The 27,103-nt window shown below is 48.6% G+C and overlaps 1 protein-coding gene and 1 pseudogene across 3 annotated transcripts; both read left to right on the top strand.

Moving 5' to 3' along the window:
* Window positions 1–665: 665 nt before the first annotated feature.
* Window positions 666–10,719, top strand: B4GALT7 (beta-1,4-galactosyltransferase 7). Of its 3 annotated transcripts, none has more exons than XR_002724999.3 (6): window positions 666–828; window positions 5,039–5,401; window positions 8,016–8,241; window positions 9,055–9,337; window positions 9,628–9,732; window positions 10,212–10,719. XR_002724999.3 is itself a non-coding variant. In XM_023185020.3 (6 exons), the coding sequence occupies exons 1-6, from the start codon at window positions 779–781 to the stop codon at window positions 10,365–10,367; spliced, it is 984 nt and encodes a 327-aa protein (XP_023040788.1). In that variant the 5' UTR covers window positions 667–778; the 3' UTR covers window positions 10,368–10,719. The 3 variants fall into 3 exon arrangements, 1 of the variants encoding a protein (XP_023040788.1); XM_023185020.3 differs by having other exon boundaries at window positions 667–828; window positions 9,254–9,337; XR_002725000.3 differs by lacking the exon at window positions 9,055–9,337 and having other exon boundaries at window positions 9,410–9,732.
* LOC111521630 lies at window positions 10,458–27,103 on the top strand (annotated as a pseudogene).

Raw genomic sequence — 27,103 nt, 5'->3', positions numbered from 1 at the left:
AGTCTCCTATTCCCTTCTTCAGTTCTCAGCTCCACCAAAGTACCCTTTTCCTGAATGACAGCTGTCATTTATATGGCGTTGAACTGTGTGCCTAGCGCCGTCCAAGTGTTTGCACTTTCTCCTTGAATCCCCACAGCTACCATATGGGATGGGAGCCATTGATATACCCAGGTGAGGAAACAGATGCAGAGATGTGGCTTGCTCAAAACACAGCTGAATTGGCAGAGTCAAGTTTCAAATTCCGTCAACTTGACTTCAGAACTCGGCTCCTAACGTCTGCTCGGGCTGTCAGCTGAACTCAGCGCCGAGGCATGAACTTGGCTTTGCCCCTCCAAGCTTGTGCGGAGGAAAACGCGCCGCCTGGGCCGAGACGGGGACCCTGGGACGCTCCCGCCTCCCCTCGGGAAGAGGACGGAGATGCAGATTCTCCCCGAGCGCTGGTTTGGAAGTCTAGACTTTTAGGTCCAGTCCCAGCCCATTGACTTGTTGGGAGGCCCTAGGCGTCTGGGCTTCAGTTTCTCGGGCTGTCAGGCGGGTCCCGGGGCGGCTAGGAAGGAGCCGCCGGGCGAGGGAGGCCCGCCCGCGCTGCTCGCAAGCAGAACCTTGGAGGCGGCGGCTCCGGGAGCAGGCGGCGCGGCCGGAGCAGCGGACCCGGCGGACCGGGGGGCGGGGCGGACAGGTCTGGGCGGAGCAGGAGGCGGAGGCGCCGCGTAGGCCCGGGAGGCCGGGCCGGCCGGGCTGCGGGCCCCTGCCCCATGCGCCGCCGCCTCCCCGCACGATGTTCCCCTCGCGGAGGAAAGCGGCGCAGCTGCCCTGGGAGGACGGCAGGTGAGCGGCGGCGGCCGGCCCGGGCCCCGTCTTCCCGGGCGCCGCTCCTTCCTCGGCTGCCCGCGGAATCTGGGAGCCCGAGGCCGTCACGTCTCCACGTCTGCGGGTCTCTGTGAGGGCGTGTGGGTCCCTGGCGCTCTGTTCCGGTTTCTGTCTGTCGGTGTGGGTCTTTGCCTCTCCCGCCCTCCGCCACTCCCCGCCCCCTCTCTGCCTCTTCGCTGCACTCGTTCTTCCTCCAGCACCTTCCCCCGCGCCCGTGGGTCTGTGTTTCTCCATTGACTTCCCTTTGTGAGTTTCTGATCCCCTCTTTGCTAGTCTCTCTCATTATGTGTTTCGTTGTGTCTGTGTGTCTCCACCAGCCTCCCTCTGTCTGCATACGGGTCTCTGACTCCACTGACCTGTCACCATGGATTTGTGTTTCTCAATCTGTCTCTGATCCCTGAGGGCATTTATTCCGTTTCTCTGGTCTCTGCCTCCCTCATCACATCCATATAGCCTCAGATCCTACCCTCCCTCCTTAACACTTCCCCCCCATCCTTCGCAGGTCTCCAGCAGAACCCACCAGAGAAGCTCCGTGCTCTGCCTGGCTGGTCACTGCCTGGCACATACTAGACACTCCTTATACACCCTTTAGTCCGTTTCCTGTGCAGCTGTATTGGCCCTACGTGAAAGATGGGAGCTTGGCCCACACCTTAGCTAATGATGTTTCTCACTAGAGCAGAATGGGGAAAGCGATTTGACTGCCTCCATTTGGGGGGCGCTTGAGATGTGTCCCTGCAAGTCTTCTCACATAACACATGACAGGATCTCCTCCCAGTGAACGACACCTCATTTCCTTCATGTTTCTTAAGTTTGTCAGGTGCCATAAGATTCTGGAATTTGGCCGGGCGCGGTGGCTCACGCCTGTAATCTCAGCACTTTGGGAGGCCGAAGTGGGCGGATCACGAGGTCAGTAGATCATCGAGACCATCCTGGCTAACACCGTGAAACCCCGTCTCTACTAAATAGAGAAAAAAATTTGCTGGGCGTGGTGGCGGGCGCGTGTAGTCCCAGCTACTCGGGAGGCTGAGGCAGGAGAATGGCGTAAATCCGGGAGGCGGAGCTTGCAGTGAGCCGAGATTGCGCCACTACATTTCAGCCTGGGCAACAGAGCGAGACTCCGTCTCAAAAAAAAAAAAAAAAGATTCTGGAATTTAGTGGGCACAACTTTTACTTCTGGGGATTTTTCAGACTTGGTGTTGAAAGGAGAAGACAGGAATATAATAGAAAGCATGGACTAGAGTTCGACCTGGGCAGGAGTCCTCGTTAATTATATGAGCAGAGACCCCTGCATCTTTCTGACCGCAGCCTTTCCATTGCTGAGACAGTTGTCACCATATTGACTCTGCAGGGCCGTGTGAGGATTAAAGGAGAGCATCCATGTAAAGACCATGGCACTGCCTGGCACAAGAGGAGGTGCCAGTTGTCTTCCAGTTACGTTTGCAGTTTTGAGGTGCTGTAACCAGAGCAGCTGAGGATTCAAACCTTGTAGTATGAAGTTTGTATGAGACAAGAAAGGAAAGGTAATAGAGGAGCATTTCTATTTCCTGATCCCTTTCTGTAGCTGTTCCCAGAGAAATTTACTGATGTCAGTTCTGTGCTTTTGACACAGGGGTGGTGCAAAGATCCACGCAACTGATGCAGGCTAGTGTAGCTCTGGAGTGTAGGTTCTGGAGCCAGCCTGCCTGGGTGTGAATCCGCCTCTTACTAGCCTTGGGCAGTGATTGATGAGGGAGACAAAGCCTCTTCTGAACTGCTCCTCAGAGTCAGGGCGGCCTGGGCCTGGGAACCGCTGGGACTGCAAATCTGGAGTTTGCCACCTGGGGGCACCAGGAGCAACTGTTCTCAGTGTCCACTGTCCCGAGGAATTGGGACTCTGGGTTCAATTCAGTTGCTCAGCGGTTTGTGCCCTTAGAGCACAGGATGATGCCTGCGGGGATGTACTCCTCATAGGAGAGGGGAGCAGGGCGGAGGGAATAGTGTGTGAAAGTGCTTGGAGTGCCCAGTCCACGCCGTTCGCCTGGATAATAGTCACTGCTTCTTTTCCTGAAGGGATATCACCCCATATCCATCTCTCCAGAATCTACCCTGCCCCCAGAAAAAGCCCAGAGGGCAAGGGAAAATCTGTAGAGGTTCCAGCCTTCCCAGGCCACTCTCAGGACTGGGCTATGCGCCTCCCTGGCTGAATCCACCACCACAGGATAATGGGGGGTAAGTCAGAAGCCCTGGGGAGTATCCTACCAGGCCACCTCTTAGCTGCATGTGGAACCTGGGCCCGGCTTCAAGGCTACTGGCTTCCAGGTTGGCAGTTGTTTCTCTAGGAAAAGGGAGGAGTTAGTCTGGCTTTAGCGTGTGACTTAAGGCATGCCCTGACTGCTTTAACCCTTTCTGTAACTCACTTGGCAAGCTCTCTGCTGTCTGACCTGTGCTTGCTGTGCCACAGATATGAATCTGACATGGCCTGAGAAGCAAGGACACAAGGCATTACAAAAAAGTAGGAAGTAAGATGCCGTGGGAATACAAAAGGGGAAGTGTTATGGGGGCAGGGGGCAGTGCTGGCCATGACATTGGAGTTTGGCTCTAAATGATCAACGGGGGGCCTCAGGCAGATAAAGGACATTTCAGGCAGAAGGAGCGGGCTGTGTGAGGGCTGGAGCAGGAAGGAATATAGCAAGTGGAGAAGCTCCGAGGAGCCCAGCATGAGAACATGGGACGAAGGCTTGGGAGTTCCTGGAGTTGGGGCCAGGTCACGGAGGGCTTTGACTGTCGGGGCAAAGGGCTTGGCCTGTGTCTGGCAAACATAGGAGGGTCATTCAGAAGATTGGAGGGGTCTGAGCAGGGCAAGGAACAGATGAGTGAGGAAGGATCAGAGGGGAACTTAGGAGATAGAATTTGTTTATTTATTTGTTTTTTTATTTATGAGACGGAGTCTCACTCTGTTGCCCAGGCTGGAATGCAGTGGCATGATCTCAGCTCACTGCAACCTCCACCTCCCGGTTCAAGCGATTCTTCTGCCTCAGCCTCCCAAGTAACTGGGACTACAGGTGCGCACCACCAGACCCAGCTAATTTTTGTATTTTTAGTAGAGACGGGGTGTTACCATATTTGCCAGGCTGGTCTCGAGCTCCCAAAGTGCTGGGATTACAGGCATGAGCCACTGTGCCCGGCCTTGAGATAGAATTTATAAGACCTGATAGTTAATCGCTGACTCTTAAATTAAGATTGTGAAGTGGATTCCTTTGCAGATTATTTTGGAGAGAAGGTAGGGGGGGTACGAGGAACCTTCCCCCTTCCTGGATTCCTCAGCCCCTCTCTCAGCATACTCAGGAATTTCCAGAGGAGGGGCAAAGGAGTCCGCTGAATTCTGTTTCTTTGTATTTGCTAACCAAAAGACTGTCTCCTGGCATCACCCCAGTGTCTATGATGTTCAGCTGCTGTTTTTCCAGTTTCTGAAATCAGTGCCTGTGCTGTACTCAACCCTCATCTTTCTTTCCCTCTCTGTCTCCTGTCTTTTACATGAGCTGCCTCTTGGACTAAAGGTTTGAGGCTCATTCAGTGAACTGCCACTGAGAGTTTGGGCCTTGCATTGCTTCGGGGGCAGGTGTGATCTTCCCAGAGTAAACATTGGTCATTTTACCTGGACTAATGCCAGCACACACCCGTGTCTGGGTGGCCTTTGGTCATTCTGGGAAGCAGGATGGAGCCACGGTTTCTGCTGGGTTGGATCTGTAGGGGAGTGGGTTTGGAAAGCAGTGGGTTGCATCTCTAAGGTGGGGACTCCTGTCATTGGCTCAGGACGTTGAGCCACTGTCGTGGCGAGGAGCACATACAAGTGACAGGAGCCTCCTCATCCCTGTCCTGAGCAGCTCTGACCAGGACTTAGTCACAGAAAGTAAGAGAGCCTTGAGGAGCTGGGGCAGCTCTGTGACCTGGGAGTGGTTCAGAGGGCTTCCCAGGAGCGGGTGGCATGGGTTGGATCTAGAGAGGTAAGCAGAATTCTGATGCATGGTGGTGGCATGAGCAAAAACATTAAAGTTGCTTTCGTACTAATTCCCGGGTGCTTTGGGTAGAGCAGTTATGTGCCGCCTCCTCGTGGGGAGGCCAGAGAAAGGGTCTGTCAGAGGGCCAGCCCTGCCCTGCCCTTCTGACCCTGTCCCTGCTCTTGTCTCAGGTCCAGGTTGCTGTCCGGCAGCCTCCCTCGGAAATGTTCCGTCTTCCACCTCTTCGTGGCCTGTCTCTTACTGGGCTTCTTCTCCCTACTCTGGCTGCAGCTCAGCTGCTCTGGTGATGTAGGCCGGGCAGCCAGGGGACAAGGGCAGGAGACCTCGGGCCCTCCTCGGGCCTGCCCCCCAGAGCCACCCCCTGAGCAGTGGGAAGAAGACGCATCGTGGGGCCCCCACCGCTTGGCAGTGCTGGTGCCCTTCCGCGAACGCTTCGAGGAGCTCCTGGTCTTTGTGCCCCACATGCACCGCTTCCTGAGCAGGAAGAAGATCCAGCACCACATCTATGTACTCAACCAGGTGGACCACTTCAGGTAGCGCCTGCCCCCGCCCTCTCCCCTCTCAACACCCCCTCCCAGGCTCAGGCTTCTCAGGGCCTATGAGAGGTCACCTGGGGCAGGGGCGGGAGGGCGGGAGGTGGCAGACCCCTCGCGTTGGGTGTGACAGGAATCTTTGGAGAGGGCTCTGATCTAATTTCCATTTTGAAAAGCTCACTGTGGCTGCTGTATGTGGAATGGATTATACCAGGGCAAGAGGAGAAGCAGGGAGACCAGTTAGGTGGTCACTGCTGTGATCTGCAGTGACAGTGGCTTGATGATGTGGTGGGGGGTGGGTAGCGAGAGGTGCTGTGGAGGGAGTCCAGACAGGACTCCCTGGGGATTGGCCCGGGGATTAGGGAAAGGGAGGGTCAAGGCCATGGCTTTAAAGTTGCCCAGAGTCTGGCGTTATCCTAAAATCCCCGCCCTTACCAAAAAGTGCTCCCTTCCTTGACCACAGCTCGGCATCTCACCCTCCAGCCCCCACCTCCTTTCTCTCTAGGTAACTCCCACTGGAAGATGGATTCTTAGCCCCACCAGCCTGATCTTCCCACCTTTTCAAGTCCCTTTGATCCGGATCCTCAGGTCCCCCACCTTTTCCCTGCCACCCTCCTTGTCCTTACTTCCTCCTTACCCAACCTGGAGTCCAAGGTCTGCCATTAAAATCCTCCCTGGCATACTCCCTCAAGCCTCTGGCCCGTTGCTCCTGGGATAATTCCAGCCTGACTTACTCCACCTGTCTGCCCCACACTTATGCCTGGGCACTGGAGGGTGCGGAGAGAAAAGACAACACATGAGGCGGCCACACAGAATGAAATGGAAGAGAACTTTCCCCAGTTCCCTCCACAAGTCACCTCCCAGCCTCTGTGCACAGGGACTCAGGGCTGTCCCAGCTTCTGTCTGAGCTGACTCTCCACCGTCCCCACCTCTCAGTGTTTCCCCCACTCCACAGCTGGCCCCTTCCTCTCCCTCTCGATCAGCGTTCCTCTCCTGGGGCATACCCGTGAGCACACACACTGAAGTGGCTCCTCTCTCAAAGGAAAAAGACTCCCTGGATCCCCCATACCTCGAGGCTGTCACCCTTCTCTGCTTTCTTGCAGACCTCCTTCCCGTTCTTTCTCCTTGTCTCTCTTGAACCCCTTCCGCTCAGACTCCTGCACCCACCATGGCACAGAGCAGCTCTCACTGAGGTCACCAGCCATCTCCACTCTGTTGGTCCAGAGGCCGTGCTGGGCCCTCATCCTGTGGACCTGCCAGCAGCATCTTCTTTCGTAAAATGCCCCTGTTTGGGGCAGCACCCTCTGGTCCTCCCTCTGCACCAGCTGGGCCTCTGTGTCTGTGGATTCCGCTTGTCTCCCCAAGCTCTCACCAGCAGGGCTTCTCCGGGCTCAGTGCTTCAGCAGCCCCCCTTTTCTGACTCCAGGTGTTCCTTGGGGCATCTCGTGTCATCTCCCAGCATTAAACCCCATCTCTACTCTGATGATTCCTGAGGCTCTTTCCAGCCCAGACCTCTCTCCTGAACTCCAGGCTCACCAGCCCAGCCATCTACACAGTCCCTGCATGTGGTGGCCTCAGAGCTACTGCAAGCTTCCGTGATCACAGCTGAATTGCTGGTGGCCTGCCCTGCCCCAGACCTGTAGCTCTCCCCTCTTCCCCACGGGAATGGAGGCTCTTTTCTCCCATTGCTCAAGCCCAAAAGCCCTGTGGTCATCCTTAGCCGCTCCTTCTCTGTCATACACCACATTCTATTCGTCAGCAAAATCCATCTAGAATCTGCCGCTTCTCACTATTGCCACTGCCACATCCTGAGCTAGGCCACCTTCATCTTTCAGTCTGTCACCTAAATTATTGCCATAGCCTCCCAGCTGGTCTCCCTGCTTTCACCCCTGCTCCAACAGTCTCTTCCAGCACAACAGCTAGGGCGGTCCTATCCAGACATAAGTCACAGCACACCCCACCCCTGCTCAGAGCCTGCATGGCACCCTATCTCACCTGAGTCAAAGCCCCATCCTTCAGTGGCCCTTGGGCCTTGTGCAGTCACTGTGTCACCCCCAACATCCCCTCCTCTGCCCTCGCCCTGCCCAGCTGCCTGCTGTCTGCTCCTGCCTCCTGCTGTGGCAATGCTATCTCCCCTATGCAGAGCCCTAGGCACCCGCTGCCCGGTGAGTCATCTCTTCAGGCCTTCAGGTTTCTGTCACTCAATTCCCCTGGCCCTCCCTGACGGCCCCATCGAGGACAAGAGCCACCTCCACCCCCAGCAAGATCACCTTCCTCGTCTGCTTTGCTTTTCCAAAACCCAGCACTAACCACTCCCGGCCTCGCTTTGTGTTTACTTGTTTGTTTCTGTTTCCTTCTATTAGAATCTCAGTTCGTTGAGAGCAGGGCCTGGTTTCTCACTGCTGTACCTCCAGTGCTTTGAATGGTTTCTGGCACATAGTAGGTGCTTAGTAAATATTTGTGCACTGAGTGGAGGGGACAGCCCCACAGGCTGAATGAAGTCAGTGCTGGGCCAGAGGACAGCATAGGCACCACGGGGACCCCCAAGTGGTTGCTGAGCCCCAGGCAGTGAACCCGTGTGCTGCCTCTGCCCAGCCTTGGCCGCCCTGCACAGGTTCAACCGGGCGGCGCTTATCAACGTGGGCTTCCTGGAGAGCAGCAACAGCACGGACTACATTGCCATGCATGACGTTGACCTGCTCCCTCTCAACGAGGAGCTAGACTATGGCTTTCCTGAGGCTGGGCCCTTCCATGTGGCCTCCCCGGAGCTCCACCCTCTCTACCACTACAAGACTTATGTCGGCGGCATCCTGCTGCTCTCCAAGCAGCACTACCAGCTGGTGAGGCCCCAACAGCCCGCTCTGCTAGAGTCGGGAGCTCCCTCTGGGCTACAGGCGGTGGGCAGGATGGGGCAGTGCCTCTGGGGCCCAGCAAATGGAGCCCTGCCCAGGCCTAGCAGGGGAACCTAAGAGCAGCCAGAGCGCGAGGAGCAGGCGAGCCAGTCAGCTGCAGCGGCAGAACCACTTGCAAGCTGGCTTCAGAAGCCTGGGGAGTTAATGGCCCTTAACATTGAAGAGTGTAGGGGGCAGTTCAGGTGCAGCTTGCCCACCTCTCAGACAGTGTCACCAGGACCCTATTTCTCTGTCCATCTCTCAGCTCTGCCTTCTGTACACTGGGTTTATTGGCAAGATGGTGGTTGTCACTGCAGTCTGTATCCATCTAGGCCCCAGCCTGGTGGGAGATGGGGCCTTTCCCTCATAGCTCAGGCAGGAGTCCGGCAGTGAGCTGCACTGGCTCTTGATTGGCCGGCTTGAGTGCTGAGCCCACCCCTGAGCCAGTCACTGGCTGGTGGACGGGCAGGCAGGAAGAACCAGGTGGCTCAGGCCTGGGTCTCTTCCTCTCCAGGCCATGGCAGGAGCCAGCTTTATGTAAATGAAGCCCCTGAGCCAGGTACAAGAATGGGTGTCTGTCATGGAACCCAGCTACCCCTCTCACACACACACAGGAAGAGATGAGGGCAGGGCCACCAGGAGAAAGGGAAATGGGGGAAGCAGAAATCAAGGAGGAGCTGGTGCTTCTGCCCATCGATAGTTCCCCAAGGAGGTCCCCTCTGGCCAGCCAGACATTTTTGAGAAGGTGAGCATCTCACACAGGTTCCAGGCCCCATGAGAGCGGGAGAGGGACTGGGATGTACTGCTTCCTGCCGCCCCCAGCACTGCAGAGGTGGAGGAGCCTGTAAGCACCTGGCGCTTACTCAGAACCGCCCGGGGAGAGGGGCACTCCCAAGCGGTAGGAGACCAAAGGCCCCCACCGGGAGGATGGGGCGAGTGACGCTGCTTGTCTCTGTGTCAGTGCAATGGGATGTCCAACCGCTTCTGGGGCTGGGGCCGCGAGGACGATGAGTTCTACCGGCGCATTAAAGGAGCTGGGCTGCAGGTGAGGTTCCCCGGGGCCCTGCCACCACCTCAGCTGTAGTGGCTGCCCAGAGATTCTCTTCTGTTTCCTCAGATGAAGCTCCCGGGGTCTGGAGATGGCCCTGGTTCTGACCCCTGCCGTAACCCTGCCCCGTGTGGTCATCTAGCCAGTTCCTTGCCCTGTGGGCCCCAGTCTCCTCTCCTGCAGGCTGGGAGTGCAGGCCGCTGCCTGTGGGACCACAGAGGAGCTGGTGGTGAGGGCTGAGGCTCCAGGAAGGGCAGCCTGACCCCAACTTCCTTGGACCTCCCTAGCTTTTCCGCCCCTCGGGAATCACAACTGGGTACAAGACATTTCACCACCTGCATGACCCAGCCTGGCGGAAGAGGGACCAGAAGCGCATCGCGGCTCAAAAACAGGTGCTGGCAGGGCTCCTCATCGGGGACGGATAGGTGGTGATGTGGGGAGCCAGCAGGCCCGAGCTTTCACCAAGTTCTCCTTGACCCAAACGGCCCCATCCTCCCCTGCTTGGCCCAGGTCATTGACAGGCATTCTGCTCTGGTGGCTGCTGTGGGCACCCTGGGCACTGTGGGTCAGCCCAGACCTCAGGGTCCATGCAGGCTGGCAGAGTGGGGTTGGGGAGCCACACCCGGGATGCAAGGATCCTGCCCTCAAACAGCCCCTTCTCTAGGAGGCATATGCATCCAACAGGAGATCCCGGCTCTCCTGCTTCCTAGTGGGGCACAGCCCTGGGCAAGAGGCTTCACTGCTTTGAGCTACGGGTTCTTCCTCTCCAGTGGGGACCACAGGGCCTCTGATGGCGAGGTTGTGTGGGGTCGGTGGGTAGCTGGTACTCATGCAGCCCTGAGTCCGTGCTCTTTCCTCCCTTCCTTCCCAGGAGCAGTTCAAGGTGGACAGGGAGGGAGGCCTGAACACTGTGAAGTACCAAGTGGCTTCCCGCACTGCCCTGTCCGTGGGCGGGGCCCCCTGTACTGTCCTCAACATCATGTTGGACTGTGACAAGACCGCCACGCCCTGGTGCACATTCAGCTGAGTTGGATGGACAGTGAGGAAGCCTGTACCTACAGGCCACATTGCTAAGGCTCAGGACAAGGCCTCAGGTCCCAGGCCCAGCTCCGACAGGATGTGGGGTGGCCATGACCAAGACAGCAAGCTACTCAGTTGCAGCCAGCTGGCTGCCAAGGCGGGCTTGAGCTGGGCCAGGACACGTGGGGTGCCTGGGACGCTGCTAGCCATGCACAGTGATCAGAGAGCGGCTGGGGATCCCCCAAGCAAAATGGAAACGCCTCCACCTCCCACCCTCAAAAGCACCCAACAATGGACCCTGGGCACCGGGGGCCTCATAGGGAATTGTTTGCATCACAGTAAAATCTACAAAGTTCCCACGGTGCGTGAGTGGATGCTTCCTCAACACGGGAATGTCCGGCTGCCCCAAGGAATCTCCGGTAATGTCGAGATCTTTGAATAGGAGCAAGGGATCAAGGCCGATGGCATCTCTGAGGGCCTCAGTTTCCATCCATGAGGGCAAGCTCCCCTTTGGGAATCTGGGTTATGGTTCCCAAGATAGGGACAAGAGGCCTCCACTGACGGCTGTATTTACAAAAATCCATCAAGTAAACACGCCTGTGAAAGTCAAAGCAGCACAGTAGCTCACTGGAAAGGTGAAAGTTTCTCATCATCACACCCATAGAGATAATGGGGGCGGGGTGGGGGCGATCCCATCGCACACGTGTGCTCTGTGCACTCACAGCCGCCCCTCCTCTGCTCTCTGCCTCCCAATTTGTGTAGTGAGAGGCAGACACCAGGCTTGAATCAGGAGGGCCAGCACCTTGTCCCAGTGAGTTTGGGTCTTGAGACAGTGAGTAGCAAGGGTGTGGAGAGGAAGGGATTTATCGACAAAGTTATCTGACTTTGATTCTTGAGCTCAATAGTGAGAGTTTGAATAACAAGGGACACTGATACTAACACGTGTTAAACAGAGAAACTGCTTCTCATATTTGATAGGCAATAAATGTCGCATTTATTTATACTTCTAAGCAAAGTCTCGTTCTCACTTGCTCATTTTCCGAGAGCGAGAAAGCCCAAGATCTCATGGCCCTTCCCCTTCCTCGGGTTATGGACACCAGGGCCCTGGGGACTGCAGAGCTGGGGAGGTCTCCTGGGAGTCACAGGGGGCCATGGAGGAGAGCAGAGGAGAGAATGCTGTTCCTGCGTGTGATCAGGTGGCTGTCAGATCCCCGCTCCTACGTTCAGTAGGGAGTGACCTTCGGAAAATTATGTAACCTCTCTAAGTCTCGGTTTTCTCATCTGAAAAATGGAGCTGATGGTAATAATCCTCATCCAGGAGAATAGTATTTGTTGATCATCCTCATGGCATTCTTTTTAAGAGCTACACAGCACTCCATTGTATAGGCATTAAATCATTTATTTATTGTGTGCAGTCTCAGCTCACTGCAACCTCCACCTCCCGGGTTCAAGTGACTCTCCTCCCTCAGCCCCCCAGGTAGCTGGGATTACAGATGTGCGCCACCATGCCCGGCTAATTTTTGTATTTTTAGTAGAGATGGGGTTTCACCATCTTGGCCAGGCTGGTCTTGAACTCCTGACCTCAGGTGATCCGCCCACCTCAGTCTCCCAAAGTGCTGGGATTACAGGCCTGAGCCACCACTCCGGGGCCAGAGACCTAAATATAAAACACATTTGTTGAACGCCATGAAACCAGCAGCTTTGCTGTCACCACCAGAGGGACTCACATGATTTGGAGAATTTTCAAGTAGGGATATTGATGCAAACAAACAGGAAGGACCAGTAGCTCTGCTCGTCTCCCCAGAGACCAGAACCCGCCCAAACCACCCAGCATCCCTGACTGATGATGCTGATCCACATGCCTCAGTGCATGTGAAGAGAAGACACAGCGAGGGGAGATGCCTGTGGAAAGCAGATGGCCTGAGCTCTGTGTGCACGCCCCAGTCCACGGGGAGATCCATCAGCAGCAATGGAAGCCTCACCGACTCAAGGTGTTAGTGCACAAATTCACACAACTATTGGCGGAATACCATGCATACAGATAAAGGAGCGGTTCCTGGGAAGCCATGCATAAGAACAGAAACAAACAAAAAATGAGCAGAGGCGGCTGCGGCTACACACTGCTGACCGAATTTACAAATTTAGTACAGGCAAGTTACAAACAAATGAACAAAACAGTAACAACAATTCTCAGGAGAAAAGAATCAGAATCCAGCATAGAACAGTCTATAACCTAAAGTACCCAGTGTTCAATGATAAGTTACAAGACAAGGCTGGGCAGTGGCTCACGCCTTAATCCCAGCACTCTGGGAGGCTGAGGCGGGCGGATCACGAGGTCAGGAGATTGAGACCATCCTGGCTAACACGGTGAAACCCTATCTCTACTGAAAATACAAAAAAAATTAGCCGGGCGTGGTGGCGGGCACCTGTGGTCCCAGCTCCTTGGGAAGCTGAGGCAGGAGAATCGCTTGAACCTGGGAGGCAGAGGTTGCAGTGAGCTGAGATTGCGCCACTGCACTCCAGCCTGGGTGACTGAGACTCCATCTCAAGAAAAAAAAAAAAAGTTACACAACAAAAAGAAATAGGAAAATGTGGGGGGAACCAGTTACTAGAAACTGTCTTTACGTGTCCCTAGATGTCACACTTAGCAAACAAAGATTTCAAAGCAGTTACTGTATGTTAAAAGAACTAAAAAAGGGCTGGGCACAGTGGCTGACGCTTGTAATCCCAGCACTTTGGGAGGTCGAGGCGGGCGGATGACCTGATCTCAGGAGTTTGAGACCAGCCTGATCAACATGGAGAAACCCCATCTCCACTAAAAATACAAAATTAGCTGGGCGTGGTGGCGCAGGCCTGTAATCCCAGCTATTCGGGAGGCTGAGGAATGAGAATAGCTTGAACCTGGGAAGCAGAGGTTGCCGTGAGCTGAGATTGCGCCACTGCACTCCAGCCTAGGCAACAAGAGTGAAACTCTGTCTCAAAAAAAAAGAAAAAAAAATGACTTATGAAAAATCAAGCACAACATATGTAGAATGAGAGTCTCAGCAAGAAAGAAAAGAGGAAAGAAATAATTATTTATAGAAATAATGGCTGAAAACTTACCAAATTTGATATAAAACATTAATCTATAGAATCAATGTTTACTTTCAGTAAAATAAAAACCAAGATATCCATTCCTATACAACTTGTGTCAAGCTATGAAAAGACAAAGAGTAAACATTGAAAACAGTAAGACAAAAACTTCTCTTCATGTACAAGAGTACCACGATAAAATTAGCCACTGATTTCTGATCAGAAACAACGGTGAGACCAGGCACAGTGGCTCACGCTTGTAATCCCAGCACTTTTAAAAAGAGACCAAGGCGGGTGGATTACCTGAGATCAGGAGTTCAAGACCAGCCTGGGCAACATGGTGAAACCCCGACTCTACTAAAAATACAAAAAATTAGCTGGGCAAAAAATTATCCGGGCATGGTGGCGGGTACCTGTAGTCCCAGCTACTCAGGAGGCTGAGGCAGGAGAATGGCGTGAATCCGGGAGGTGGAGCTCAGAGTGAGCTGAGATCATGCCACTGCACTCCAGCCTGGGTGACAGAGTGAGACTCTGTCTCAAAAAAAAAAAAAAAAAAATGCCTTTGTCTGGTCGATTTTCAAAATTCTGGTATCTCTTTTGTAAAACAGTCAATACCAGATTATTTGCAGGTGAGGTAGTCCAGGGGGTTCCGCACAGGAAATGTCCAGTGCTAGACAAATGTAAAATGGTCAGTGTTGGGTCATTGCCGAAGGTGTAAAATGGTAACCCCTTGGCAAAGGGCCTCTGCTTTAGTCTAAATTCAAACGATCTGGTTTCAAACCGGGACTTTGGAAATGCCATACATTCTTCCCCAGTCTCAAATATGCTGGTTGTGGTAAACCACACAGAAATAAAAACCACTGTCCAGATGGAGTCGATTATCACTTTGTCAGTGCATCCCTGCAGAGGAGGTTTCAATATTACTATACAGAGTGGCCAGCTATACGTCAGTCCACAGAGTGCTTCCGTGTTGTTTTATCATGTCATGAAGTCCCTTCTTAGTCATGTGACCAACACGTTAGCCAGCCATGGTCTCCTTTAACACTTTAAAATTTGATTATATTAATACATCCATATTTGCACAGATTCTCCTGGCCCCCTGAGGCCAGTATTTTGACTTCTCAGACAACCATCCAGTGAGACCCTATTACTTCATTAATGATGAATGTTACTAACTTGTGCCTAGACTATATCTTCATTTTTTCCTATATTAAACAGCAATTCAAGTATATTCCTAATGATGCAGACATGATGGGCACCACGTTAGTTCTCCTAGGTAAAGACAGTCTCTCAAAGGTTGCACATTTTTTCCAAGTGAATTCTGCCATAATAAGGAACCGATCCTAGGGACCTGGCATGTTTTTGCAGATTATTGTCTATGTGTGGCAACTGTTTTTAATGATGCCATTTCAAGGAAAATAAAAATTACCACTGACTGATTCTTCAAATCTAAGGCACATATCCATTGTGATAAGCCTAATTATTTTATATACCATGAAGAAAGAAAAACTCTGACAATTGAACTATATCAACATAGAATTCTTACTAAGTACTTATTGAAAGAGATCTTTTAGACTTATTTAGATCTGGATTTTACCTTTATGCTTTTTTTTTTTTTTCTTTTTGAGATGGAGTCTCACTGTCTCTCCCAGGCTGGAATGCAGGGGTGCGATCTCAGCTCACTGCACTCTCCACTTCCCAGGTTCAAGCGATTCTCCTGTCTCAGCCTTCCAAGCAGCTGGGACTACAGGCGCCACCACCACGCCCGGCTCATTTTGTATTTTTAGTAGAGACGGGCTTTTGCCTTGTTGATCTGGCTGGTCTCAAACTCCTGACCTCAGGTGATCTACCCGCTTTGGCCTCCCAAAGTACTGGAATTACACAGGTGAGTCACTATGCCTAGACGCCTTTATTCATTCTTGTATGTGCATAACAGGAAAACAGAAGTGAAATTAATTGGTTAAGATATCCCAAAAACAGCCAGGCATGGTGGCTCATGCCTGTGATCGCATCACTTTGGGAGGCCGAGGCAGGCAGATCATGAGGTCAGGAAATTGAGACCATCCTGGCTAACACGGTGAAATCCCGTCTCTACTAAAGTTACAAAAAATTAGCCGGGTGCGGTGATGGACGCCTGTAGTCCTAGCTGCTGGAGAGGCAAGAGAATGGCGTGAACCCGAGAGGCGGAGGTTGCAGTGAGCTGAGATCGCGCCACTGCACTCTGGCCTGGGTGAGCGAGACTCTGTCTCAAAAAAAAAAAAAAAAAAAAAAAAAAAAGCAAAAAAAACCACATACATATATATATCCCTAAAACTTTTTCGCACATTGAATTTGAATCTTCCAAACCACTTCAACTCAAAATTGTTGGTGTCCATGTGTTTTCAATTAGTAATGTCCTCTTGGGACATGGCGTTTTTTGAAAAGAGGACTCCACCACAGCCACTGACTCTCGTTCTGCAAGTTCTTAGGACGGCACTTTCTTGGTCTTACCAGAAGGGGCCAAAAAAAGGTTTCTACAACCAATACAATGTTCCTTCCTCAAATGAACCTAAAAGAGCACTTTGGGAGGCTGAGACGGCCAGATCACGAGGTCAGGAGTTCAAGATCAGCCTGACCAATATGGTGAAACCCCGTCTCTACTAAAAATAGAAAAATTGGCTGGGCATGGTGGTGCACACCTGTAGTCCAGCTACTCGGCAGGCTGAGGCAGGAGAATCACTTGAATCCAGGGGGCAGAGGTTGCGGTGAGCTGAGATTGCACCACCGCACCCCAGCCTGGGCATTTTTGGAAAAGAGGGCTCCATCACAGCCACTGACTCTCATTCTGCAAGTTCTTAGGACGGCACTTTCTTGATCTTACCCGAAGCGGCCAAAAAGAAAAGGTTTCTACAACCAATACGAATGTTCCTTCCTCAAATGAACCTAAAAGAGTTTGTTGACTGGAACATTGAAGGGTTGTAGTTTTCCAGCCAGGCTGCCAGTACTTACATCCAACTTGGCAAACATGTGGACAGTGACTAGTCATTCTGGCCTCTCTCTGGCTGTTCACAACTGTAAAAGGCCTTCCATTCATTGTAAGGTACATCCTGACCTCAGAAATCACAAAATGTGAAAAAGGATGCTGTGAAAACTGATCTGGAATCAGTAAAATATGGCATTAACTACTGCGTGCTGGACACTTTAAACTTTCACATAGTGTCAGATGTTTTCACACAGTTTTGCAGAGAGCTTGGCATTACATTCCTACGGCTTCCAGGGATTAAGTAATTTTCCTTGGGTTTGCTGGGATGAAGAGGATTCAGGATGCAAGTCCAGGTGTGAAGTAAAATGTTTTATAAAACATTCTAAGAAGTCCTCCATCACACCTAATACTGACAGTTTCATAAATTCCTATAATGGATGATAAATAATTTCATTTCACCAAAGCAAAGATTTACTACAACTTTGGGTAACATATTAATACCTTGGTGTGATACTAGGTAAATATGCTTGCTCTTGAAGAAGTATTTAATTACTAAACCTACTTTTAAGTTGGATGATGATGATATCCAGTCTTTTAGAACAATTTAGCTTATGCCAATTGTCCTGGTGTATTTCTTGTGTTTTAGAATCCTCTTTTTGAAAACAATCACGAACTTACACAAACTTACAGAAGATTTGTGGAATTACTTTGGAAAGTAATTTGCCAAACTGATGACCGTAATTTCCAAAAACATCAGTGAGTATTTCCTACAAACAAGGGCATTCTTTTGCATAACTACAATACAACCATGAAATTAGGAAATTAATATTGATACACTACTGCTTTCTAATCCTCAGATCTCATTCGCGTTTTCCCAAGTAACCCAAAAACGTCCTTTATTGAAAACAATGCAGTTCAGAATTGTTCACTGCATTTATCACATCTCTGTAGTTTCATTTTTCTGAGATAGTTCCTTAGTCTTTCCTTGACTTTTGTCACCTTGACACTTGTGAACAGTACAGGCCAGTTATTTTGTAGAATGTCTCTCTATTTTAGTGTGATGTTTCCTCATGATTAGATTTAGGATGCTCATCTTTTGCTGGACCATCGGCAAGGTGGTGGTGTGTTCCTCCTGCATTCTATCAGATAGTACATGATTTAGACTTGTCCCATTACTAATAGTAGCCACATCAGTCACTCAGTTATGACTGTATATGCCAGACTTTTGTATTGAAAAGTTACTTTATTTTGCTTTGTAATGAGTCTTTTGTGAAGAGTTGCAGTGAGACTATGTAAATATTCTGTTCTTAACCGAACTTCCAAATTTTTCCCACCATGACAAAAGCAGTTCTTTCATGTAGATCCCAATGCTTTTGATCAGAAACATTGGCAAAATCAGTAATAGGATTCTGTCTGAGATAAGTTGGCAACCCAGGAGGCAGAGGTTGCAGTGAGCCAAGATCGTGCCCCTGCACTCCAGCCTGGGCAACAGAGCGAGATTCCGTCACTCCGTCTCAAAAACAAAAGAAACCAAAAACATACAAACAAAAACCTGTGGCAATGCCAGTAGCTACCTGGTTAAGGTCACCTTTTCTGATTGGCCTTGCCCTCTACACACTACCCATCCATGTTTCTTTAATAAGTGCTTTTTAAATAAGCATTAAGGCAATGTGTTTAGATCTGACTTTGTTACACCATAAGTTTTTCTCTTATTATAAAAATGAATGGCCGGGCGCGGTAGCTCATGTCTGTAATCCCAGCACTTTGGGAGGCCGAGGCGGGCAGATCACGAGGTCAAGAGATCAAGACCATTCTGGCTAAAATGGTGAAACCCCGTCTCTACTAAAAATACAAAAATTAGCCGGGCGTGGTGGCACACGCCTGTATTCCCAGCTTCTTAAGAGGCTGAGGCAGGAGAATCTCTTGAACCTGCGAGGGAGAGGTTGCAGTGAGCCAAGGTCATGCCACTGCCCTCCAGCCTGGAAACACTCTGTCTTCCAAAAAAAAAAAAAAAAAAAAAAAAAAAATGTACATTTTAGGGAACCTTGATAATACAGAAACATTATGAAGAAGAAAAAAGTCACCTGTTAATTCCACATTACCATTCACAAGACAGCAATGTTAACATTTGTTTGTATTCTGTTCCGTGGTTTTTTTCTATGCCTTTTTTCACTGGACTCAAATTTTGCATTTTGCTTTTTGCACTTAACTTTCTAACCTGGCATTTTTGTTTGTTTGTTTTTATGAAACCAGCCCATAAGCATAATTCTTTTTTAAATTTTATTGTAAATTGACAATTTATAGTTGTATATATTTATGGGGTAAAAAATGATTTTATGATTTATGAGTACAATGTGGAATAATTAAATCAAGCCAACTAACATATCCATTACCTCAAATAGGAATCTTTTCTTTGTGGTGAGAACACTTGAAATTTACTCTCAGCAATTTTGAAACATACAATATACTATTGTTAAGTATATTCACTACACTGTTCAACCTGTTCCTCCTGTCTGAGATGTTGTACCTTTGACCATCATCTCCCCGTTTTCCGTATTTCCCAGACTCCGTAACCACCATTCTACTCTCTGCTTCTATGAGTTTTAGATTCCACAGGTGAGAACATGAGGTATTTGTCTTTCTGTGCCTAGCTTATTTCACTTAGCACAACATAAACATAATTCTTAGTGACTATATAAAATTCTGCCATATGCTGTACTGTCACTTAACCTTTCCAGCTTTTCTCTGTTATAAATCAGCTGTAATAAATACCTTCACATATTTTTTTGCAATTTAGATGATTTCTTAGGGTCACTTTCTAGAAGCTGGGTGGAGAGGATGTACTTGTTGTTGTTGTTGTTGTTGTTATTATTATTATTATTATTACTATTGAGATGGAGTCTCACACTATTGCCCAGACTGGAATGCAGTGGTACAATCTCGACTCACTGCAATCTCCTTCTCTCAGGTTCAAGTAACTCTCCTGCCTCAGCCTCCTGAGAAGCTGGGATTACAGGCACCAGCCACCACACCTGGCTAGTTTTGGTATTTTTAGTAGAGAGGGGGTTTTGCCTTGTTGGCCAGTCTGGTCTTGAACTCCTGACCTCAGGTGATCCACTCACTTCAGCCTCCCAAAGTGCTGGGATTACAAGCGTGAGCCACCACACCCAGTCAATTCTGTTTTCTTAACCACTGTACTCTCCTGCTTCATCTCATGTTATTGGTTCAGAAAATTATTTGAATTACAGACTTACTGTCATCCTGATCTTAGAAATAACAAATGGAAACTCTGAGATGTTAGATGAATTTCCTAAGGTATGGAAATTACAAATGTTAATTGAATCTCCTGAAAAGTACAAAGATCAAAGATCCATCTGTCTTTTTTAGAAGGCTAGTTTCCATAAAGGAAGATAATTTTATAATTCCTAAGGGTTCTAAATGTCCTTCCTTTAATTGAGTTTTGTGATAGAAATGAATTATTTGACATCCTGGAGCATCTTCTGTGCTAATCTTAATAGTTGTAGTGACATAATTCTATCTTAAATTTTATTAACTGACATAAAAGAGATGGAGTTGTATGCGTATTTTGTTATTAGACACTCATGGAAGAGAGCGTTGACTGGAAACAGAAATCTTAAGCAGCCACTCAAATTTAAAAGGGGGGAAAAAAAAAAACAACAGTTGTCTCCTTGTCTCCAGAATTGCCTGGTGAATCCGCAGAGTCGTTGGCCTCCTCTGTTGTTTTCACAACCCTATATTTCTGGTGACAATATTCTGGAGTGGGAGAAAAATTAAACGATTCAAAACTCAAATAACTGTTTTTCCCTCAAGGACCTAAAATTTGAGGTGATAAAAATGCCATTTTAAAACAATAGCTTTCAAAGGTGGTTGGGTTTTAGAAGTTAGGCAAAGGCAGCAGGCAGTTAAAACAACGGGGTGTTGTGCAGCAGACATCTAACAGAGGTCAGAAATCATGATGGGTGTTTGGGATGTGGGCATCAGATATGTTGGGATGTGGGAATCACAGTTGAGACTGGATATCAAAAACCTGAGACATGGAAATGGAAGTTATGACAATGGGAATCAGGAACTTTGGGACACAGGAGTGAAAAATGGCAGCAGGAGGGTATTAATGATTTTAAGGTTTATAGGAGTTCAGTGTGGAAATGCAGATTTATGGACAACAGATAAGCTATGAAAGAAAACCAAGGGTCAAGAATGGAAGTCGCAAACAGGCTTGTAATAATAAAGTATCTTCTGTTGGATTAGACCTCCCACTGAAAACTATTGTAAAGATAGGACAGGCCGGGCACAGTGACTCACACCTGTAATCCCAGCACTTTGGGAGGCCGAGGCGGGCAGATCACAAGGTCGGGAGATCGAGACCATCCTGGCTAACACAGTGAAACCCCATCTCTACTAAAAACGGACAAAAAATTAACCGGGCGTGGTGGCGGGCGCCTGTAGTCCCAGCTACTCGGGAGGCTGAGGCAGGAGAATGGCATGAATCTGGGAGGCGCAGCTTGCAGTGAGCTGAGATCGTGCCACTGCACTCCAGCCTGGGCAACACAGCGAGATTCTATCTCAAAAAAAAAAAAAAAGATAGGACATGTGTGTGAGTATGACAATTCTATCACATGTATTAAATATATGTAAAACTGTGAGTAAATATGAATTTAACAGCAATCACGCACACACACGCACGTCAGATAAATATCTTTAACAATTAAAGGCAATAGAAAAGGCAGAACTTAATGTAACAAAATCACAAAACTTATAACTTAAAGACAAATTAATCTTTTTTAGTGTCACACATTTATTTAATTCATAAAGTGTTTATCCTGGATTCCTTTAAATAATAAGTATCCATATTTGGTTAAATATTTGGATGCCAATCATCCACATATGATTACCAGTGGAAAACTTTAAAAGTGCAATGAACCACAGCCAAATTAAAATCAATTAGAAACTAAGCCAAAGCATCTTAAAACATGTATTTAGTTATCAGGCAATAATATTCTATTTCTAAAATCTAATTTAAATGCAGGTTATATGAAATAAAAAGGAGCCTACTAATAGCCAAGGCAATTCTAACCAAAAAGAACAAAGCTGGAGGCATCATGCTACCCAACTTTAGGGCTACAGTAACCAAAACAGCATGGTACTGGTAGAAAAGCAGACACAGAGACCAATGGAACACAACTGAGATTCCAGAAATAAGATAGCACTCTTGCAACTAACGGATCTTTGACAAACTTGACAAAACAAGCAATGGGGAAAGGATTTCCTATTCAACAAATGTTGCTGGGATAACTGGTTAGCCATATGCAGATTAAATCTAGACCCCCTTCCTCACATGTTATACAAAAACTGACTCAAGATGGATTAAAGACTTAAATGTAAAACCCAAAACGGTGAAACACTTCAAGACAACCTAGCAATACCATTCAGCATGTAGGCACAAGCAAAGATTTCATAATAAAGATACCAAAAATAATTGCAACAAAAGCAAAAATTGACAAATGGCATCTAATTAAACTAAAGAGCTTCTGCACAGCAAAGGAAACTATCATCAGAGTAAACAGACAACCTACAGAATGGGAGAAAATTTTTACAAACTATGCATCCAACAAAGGCCTAATATTCAGTATCTGTAAAAAACTTAAACAAATTTACCAGGAATAAACAAATAACCCCATACAAAAGTCGGCAAAAAAACATGAACAGACACTTTTCAAAAGACATACATGCAACCAACAATCATATGAAAAAAAGCTCAACATCACTGATTATTAGAGAACTGCAAACTGAAACCACAATAATATACCATCTCACACTAGTCAGAATGGCTATAATTAAAAAGTGAAAAATAACAGATGCCAATGAGGTTGTGAAGAAAAGTGAATGCTTATACACTATTGGTGGGAATGTAAATTAGTTCAACCATTGTGGAAGACAGTGTGATAGTTCCTCAAAAACCTAAAGAAAGGACTGTCACTCAACTCAGTAAGCCCATGACTGTGTATATACCTAAGGGAATATAAATTGTTGTCATAAAGACACATGCATGCATATGCTCACTGCAGCACTATTCACAATAGCAAAGACATGGAAGCAACCTAAACACCATCAATGGTAGACTGGGTAAAGAAAATGTGGTATATATATACCATAAAATACTATGCAGTCATAAAAAACAAGATCATATTCTTTCCAGGAACATGGATGGATCTAGAAGCCATTATCCTTAACATACTAATGGAGGAAGAGAAAACCAAGTGCTGCGTGTTCTCATTTGTAAGTGGGAACTAAATGATGAGAACACAGGGACACATAGAGGGGAACAACACACACTGAGGACCATCAGAGGGCGGGGGGTGAGAGGAGGAAGAGGATCAGGAAAAATAACTAACGGGTATTAGGCTTGATACCTGGGTGATGAAATCTTCTGTACCACAAACCCCCATGACACAATTTACCTGTATAACAAACCTGCACATCATGTGACCCTGAACTTAAAAGTTAAATTAAGTTTTTAAAAATGTATATTCTGTCCAGTACCGTGGAATCTGTTCACTGAAATGGATATTTGACACTAAATGTCCAATTAAAGCATTTCCAGAACTTAGAAAACAAATACTTTTTCTTGTAGTTAAGTTCTATAGCAGAAAAAAAGACACATAAATACAGTTAAATTTTAATGTATACAATGAAATAACGTTTTATAGTATTATTTAAAACATACCATTGCCTAAAAAATATTAATAACTGTATAAGAGATTTTAGCTATTCTTGCACCTAGTCTCAGATTTTTAAATAAGCCCTTTTTAGATTTAATAAATACCATTGAAGGAAGGTCTATAAGAACTTACTCTCAGAATTAATATAATGACCTCATGATCCACCCGCCTCGGCCTCCCAAAGTGCTGGGACTACAGGCACGAGCCACAGCGCCTGGCCTGCACATTCTTTATATACCTAATTTGTTGAGAGCTTTCATCACTAATAGGTGTTGAATCTGTCAAATGCTTTTTTCTGCATATATTTAATGCTCACAGAGTCATATAGTTTGGATCTCTGTCTCTACCCAAATCTCATGTTCAATTATAATCCCCAGTATTGAAGATGGGGCCTCATGGGAGGTGACTGGGTCATGGGGGCAGTTTCTCATGGTTTAACACCATCCCCTTTGGTGTTTTCTTGGCAATAGCAAGTTATCATGAGATCATGTTTAAAAGTGTGTAATGCCTGCCCCCTCCTCCTGCTCCAGCCATGTGAAGTGCCAGTTTCCCCTTCACCTTCCACCATAATTGAAGCTGAACAGATGCTGCCATGCTTCCTGTACAACCTATGGAACCATGAGCCAATTAAACGTCTTTTCTTTGGAAATTAACCAGTCTCAGGCATTTCTTTATAAGAATGCAGGAATGAACTAGTGCCAAAAATTGGTACTGGGAGTGGGCCACTGTTTTGAAGATACCTTAAAATATGGAAGCAGCTTTGGAATTGGTAATAATCTGAGGCTGTAGGGGTTTGGAAGGCTCAGGAGACAGGAAGATTAGGAAGAAAATTGAACTTCCTGGAGACTTGTTAAATTGTCGTGACCAAAATGCAGATAGTGATATGGACAATGAAGTCCAGGCTGAGTAGGTTTCATATGGAGATAAAATCCTTATTGGGATCAGCATCACCCTTTCTTTCTCCTTTTCCTCCGGGCTGGTGCTCAGATGGTGAGAGCACAGTGCTGATGAGGTGGGCCCTGGGGTGGAACCCACAGCCCCCTCTGACTCCCAGGAGACCTGGCCAGCTGCAGCGGCCCCCATGGACCAGCAGAGAGACAAGAGAGGAGCTGATGTGGAGGAGCCGAGGCCCACTGGGGGCTCCTGGAGAGTCCGTCCGCCTGTGGACAGCAGCTCAGGGCTTCAGCTGCTTCCAGAGAGGAAACGCCTCTCCCTAGGCTGAGGCATCGTTTTGGTAAAAAAAAAAAAAAGTTGATTTTTTTCACCTTCGTGTAAATTTTTGTTTGTAACAATATGTTAGTTGTGACAGTTACCACTTTTTTTTTTTACATTTTTGAAATTATTTTTAGAGATGGGCTTTCGCCATGTTGCCCAGGCTGGTCTCAGACTCCTGGCCTCAGTGGTCCTCCCACCTTGGCCTCCCAAAGTGCTGGGGCTACAGGTGTGAGCCGTGGCACCCGGCCTGTTTTTCTTTATTGCCACAGATGTTATCTGAAGCTTTAAAGCCTCCTGGAGTGAGAGCTAGTTCATAACCACGCTGTTTGGAGAGAAGAGAACTACCTGGAATTCTTGTTCTCCAAAGATGTGGAATTATCATCCCAACAACAGCCGTCCCTCGCTCTGTCCTGAGGACCCTCAGGTGTGGTCCATCCATCCTCTTAGTGTTTCCCTCTGTTTTGGAGATCCTCAGGTGTGGTCAATCCTATTAGTGCGGTCCTTGTACTGGGGATGCTCAGGTGTGATCCATCCATCCATCTTAGTGTTTTACGTCTTTCCTAGAGACCCTCAGGTGCCATCCATCATCCCATTAGTGTTTACCGCGGTCCTGGAGACCCTCAGGTGTGGTCAATCCATCCCATTAGTGTTTTTCCGTGATCCTCGAGACTCAGGTGTGGTCAATCCATCCCATTAGTGTTTACATCGATCCTGGGAACCCTCAGGTGTGGTCCATCCATTTCCTTAGTGTTTACCTCTGCCTTGGGACCCTCAGATGTGGTAGATCCCCAAAGTGTTTTATCTCTATTCTGGGGACTCTCCGTTGTGGTTCATCCATCCTCTTAGTGTTTTACCTCCATCCTCGAGACCCTCAGGTATGTCTATTAATTCCTTTAGTGTTTACCTCATGCTGGGGACTCTCAGGTTTGGTCTATCCCAATAGTTTTTATGTGTGCCCTGGGAACTCTCAGGTGTGGCTCATCCATCTCCTTAGTGTGTCCCTCTGTCCCAGGAACTCCAGGTGTGGTTCATCCATCCCTTCAGTGTTTCCCTCCCACCTTGGTAAGCTCAGGTGTGGCCCACCCACCCCCTCAGTGTTTCCCTCTGTCCTGGGGACCCTCGGATGTGGCCCATCCACCCCCTCAGTGTTTTCCTCCCACCTTCTCTATGTTTTGTTTCCAATCTTCCCACACAGGTGGAGAGAGGAGGGGATCTCATTGCCTGTGAGGAGGACGCGGCTCCTGGGTGGGCCCTGCAGATTGTGAAGTTCATGTCACAGCTCCTGGGAAGATCTCTGTGTGTCAAGATCATGGGGGCGAGACAGATGCAGGGACCACACTCTGCCCTGCTCTGTACCTCTGAGTGTTGATCCAGCTGCCTTGTGACCAGGATACTTAGAAGAACCGTAGATCCTGCAAGAGGGCAGGTTCGGAGAGCAAAATGAGCACACTTGAGGGATTAATGTGTAATTTGAACAACTGCCTTGCAAACTGCGTGAGGGCGTGCAGGTGTGTGTCTGTGCTTGTGTGTGCCGGGAGGATGTTTAGCAGCCTCATGGAGAGGTAACTGACATACAAGAGAACAAGGCCAGGTGTGGTGGCTCACGCCTGTAATCCCAGCACTTTGGGAGGACGAGGCGGGTGGATCACTTCAGGTCAGGAGTTCGAGACCAGCCTGACAAACATGGTAAAACCCCGTCTCTACTAAAAATACAAAAAATTAGCCAGGCATGGTGGTGCATGCCTGTAATCCCAGCTACTCTGGAGGCTGAGGCAGGTTAATCACCTGAACCTGGGAGGTGGAGGTTGCAGTGAGCCGAGATCGCACTACTGCACTCCAGCCTGGGCAACAAGAGTGAAACTCTATCTCAAAATATATATATATATATATTTTTTGATCAGCGTTAACACACGTACACACCCGCAAAACCATGACCATAGTCAAGACCAAGAGCAGCACGACTCCCAAAGCTTCCTCGTGCTTCTTTGGAATCCCTCCCTACAGCCCCTGCCACCCCACCCCATCCCAAGCAGCCACTGATTTGCTTTCTGTCACAGTCAGTAGATTTGCAATTTCCTTAATACCATTTCTGAGCCCAGGAGGCAAATACTTTCTTTTTATTCGGTGGAACTTCCGTGGCATGCGTAGGCTTTTGAACTCAGAGAGTGAGAGAATGAGAAAGAAAAGGCTGGTCTGGGTCACTCCTGGGAGGCCTGGCCCTAACCACAGTGTGGCTCACGTGCCCTGGAGCCCCTGTGCACAGGACAGCCCTGACTGCTGTTCTACAAGCTTTGTAGCTCCCCCATTACCTTTCCTGGACCAGCTGGTACAATCTCAAACTTTTCACCAGTTCTGACATCTAAACAACTCATGCCAGAGACAGGCGCTGTGGAACCAGCAGGTGCGACCTCATCTTCGGTCCCCGGAACACTGAGCTGTTAAACGAAAGGTGCGTCCTTTTTTTTTTTTTTTTTTGACATGGAGTCTCACGCTGTCGCCCAGGCTGGAGTACAGTGGCACGATCTCGACTCACTGCAACCTCCACCTCCCAGGTTCAAGTGATTCTCCTGCCTCAGCCTCCCGAGTAGCTGGGACTACAGGTGCCTGCCACCATGTCCAGCTAATTTTTGTGTTTTTAGTAGAGACAGGGTGTAACCAGTCTCCTGGGACCTCCGCCTCCCAGGATGGTCTCCATCTCTTGACCTCATGATCTGTCTGCCTCCGCCTCCGAAAGTGCTGGGATTACAGGCCTGA

The sequence above is a fragment of the Piliocolobus tephrosceles genome, chromosome 4 (assembly GCF_002776525.5).
Source record: "Piliocolobus tephrosceles isolate RC106 chromosome 4, ASM277652v3, whole genome shotgun sequence".
Classification (NCBI taxonomy): domain Eukaryota; kingdom Metazoa; phylum Chordata; class Mammalia; order Primates; family Cercopithecidae; genus Piliocolobus; species Piliocolobus tephrosceles.
This window is presented reverse-complemented; position numbering and strand designations above follow the sequence as displayed.

What these genes read in the sequence shown, in the direction of transcription:
- B4GALT7 (XM_023185020.3), top strand. Translation starts at nt 779, where the DNA reads ATGTTCCCCTCGCGGAGGAAAGCGGCGCAGCTGCCCTGGGAGGACGGC. An exon ending in AACCAGGTGGACCACTTCAG is followed by an intron (nt 5,402 to 8,015) that starts GTAGCGCCTGCC and finishes CGCCCTGCACAG; the next exon opens with GTTCAACCGGGCGGCGCTTA. An exon ending in TTAAAGGAGCTGGGCTGCAG is followed by an intron (nt 9,338 to 9,627) that starts GTGAGGTTCCCC and finishes GGACCTCCCTAG; the next exon opens with CTTTTCCGCCCCTCGGGAAT.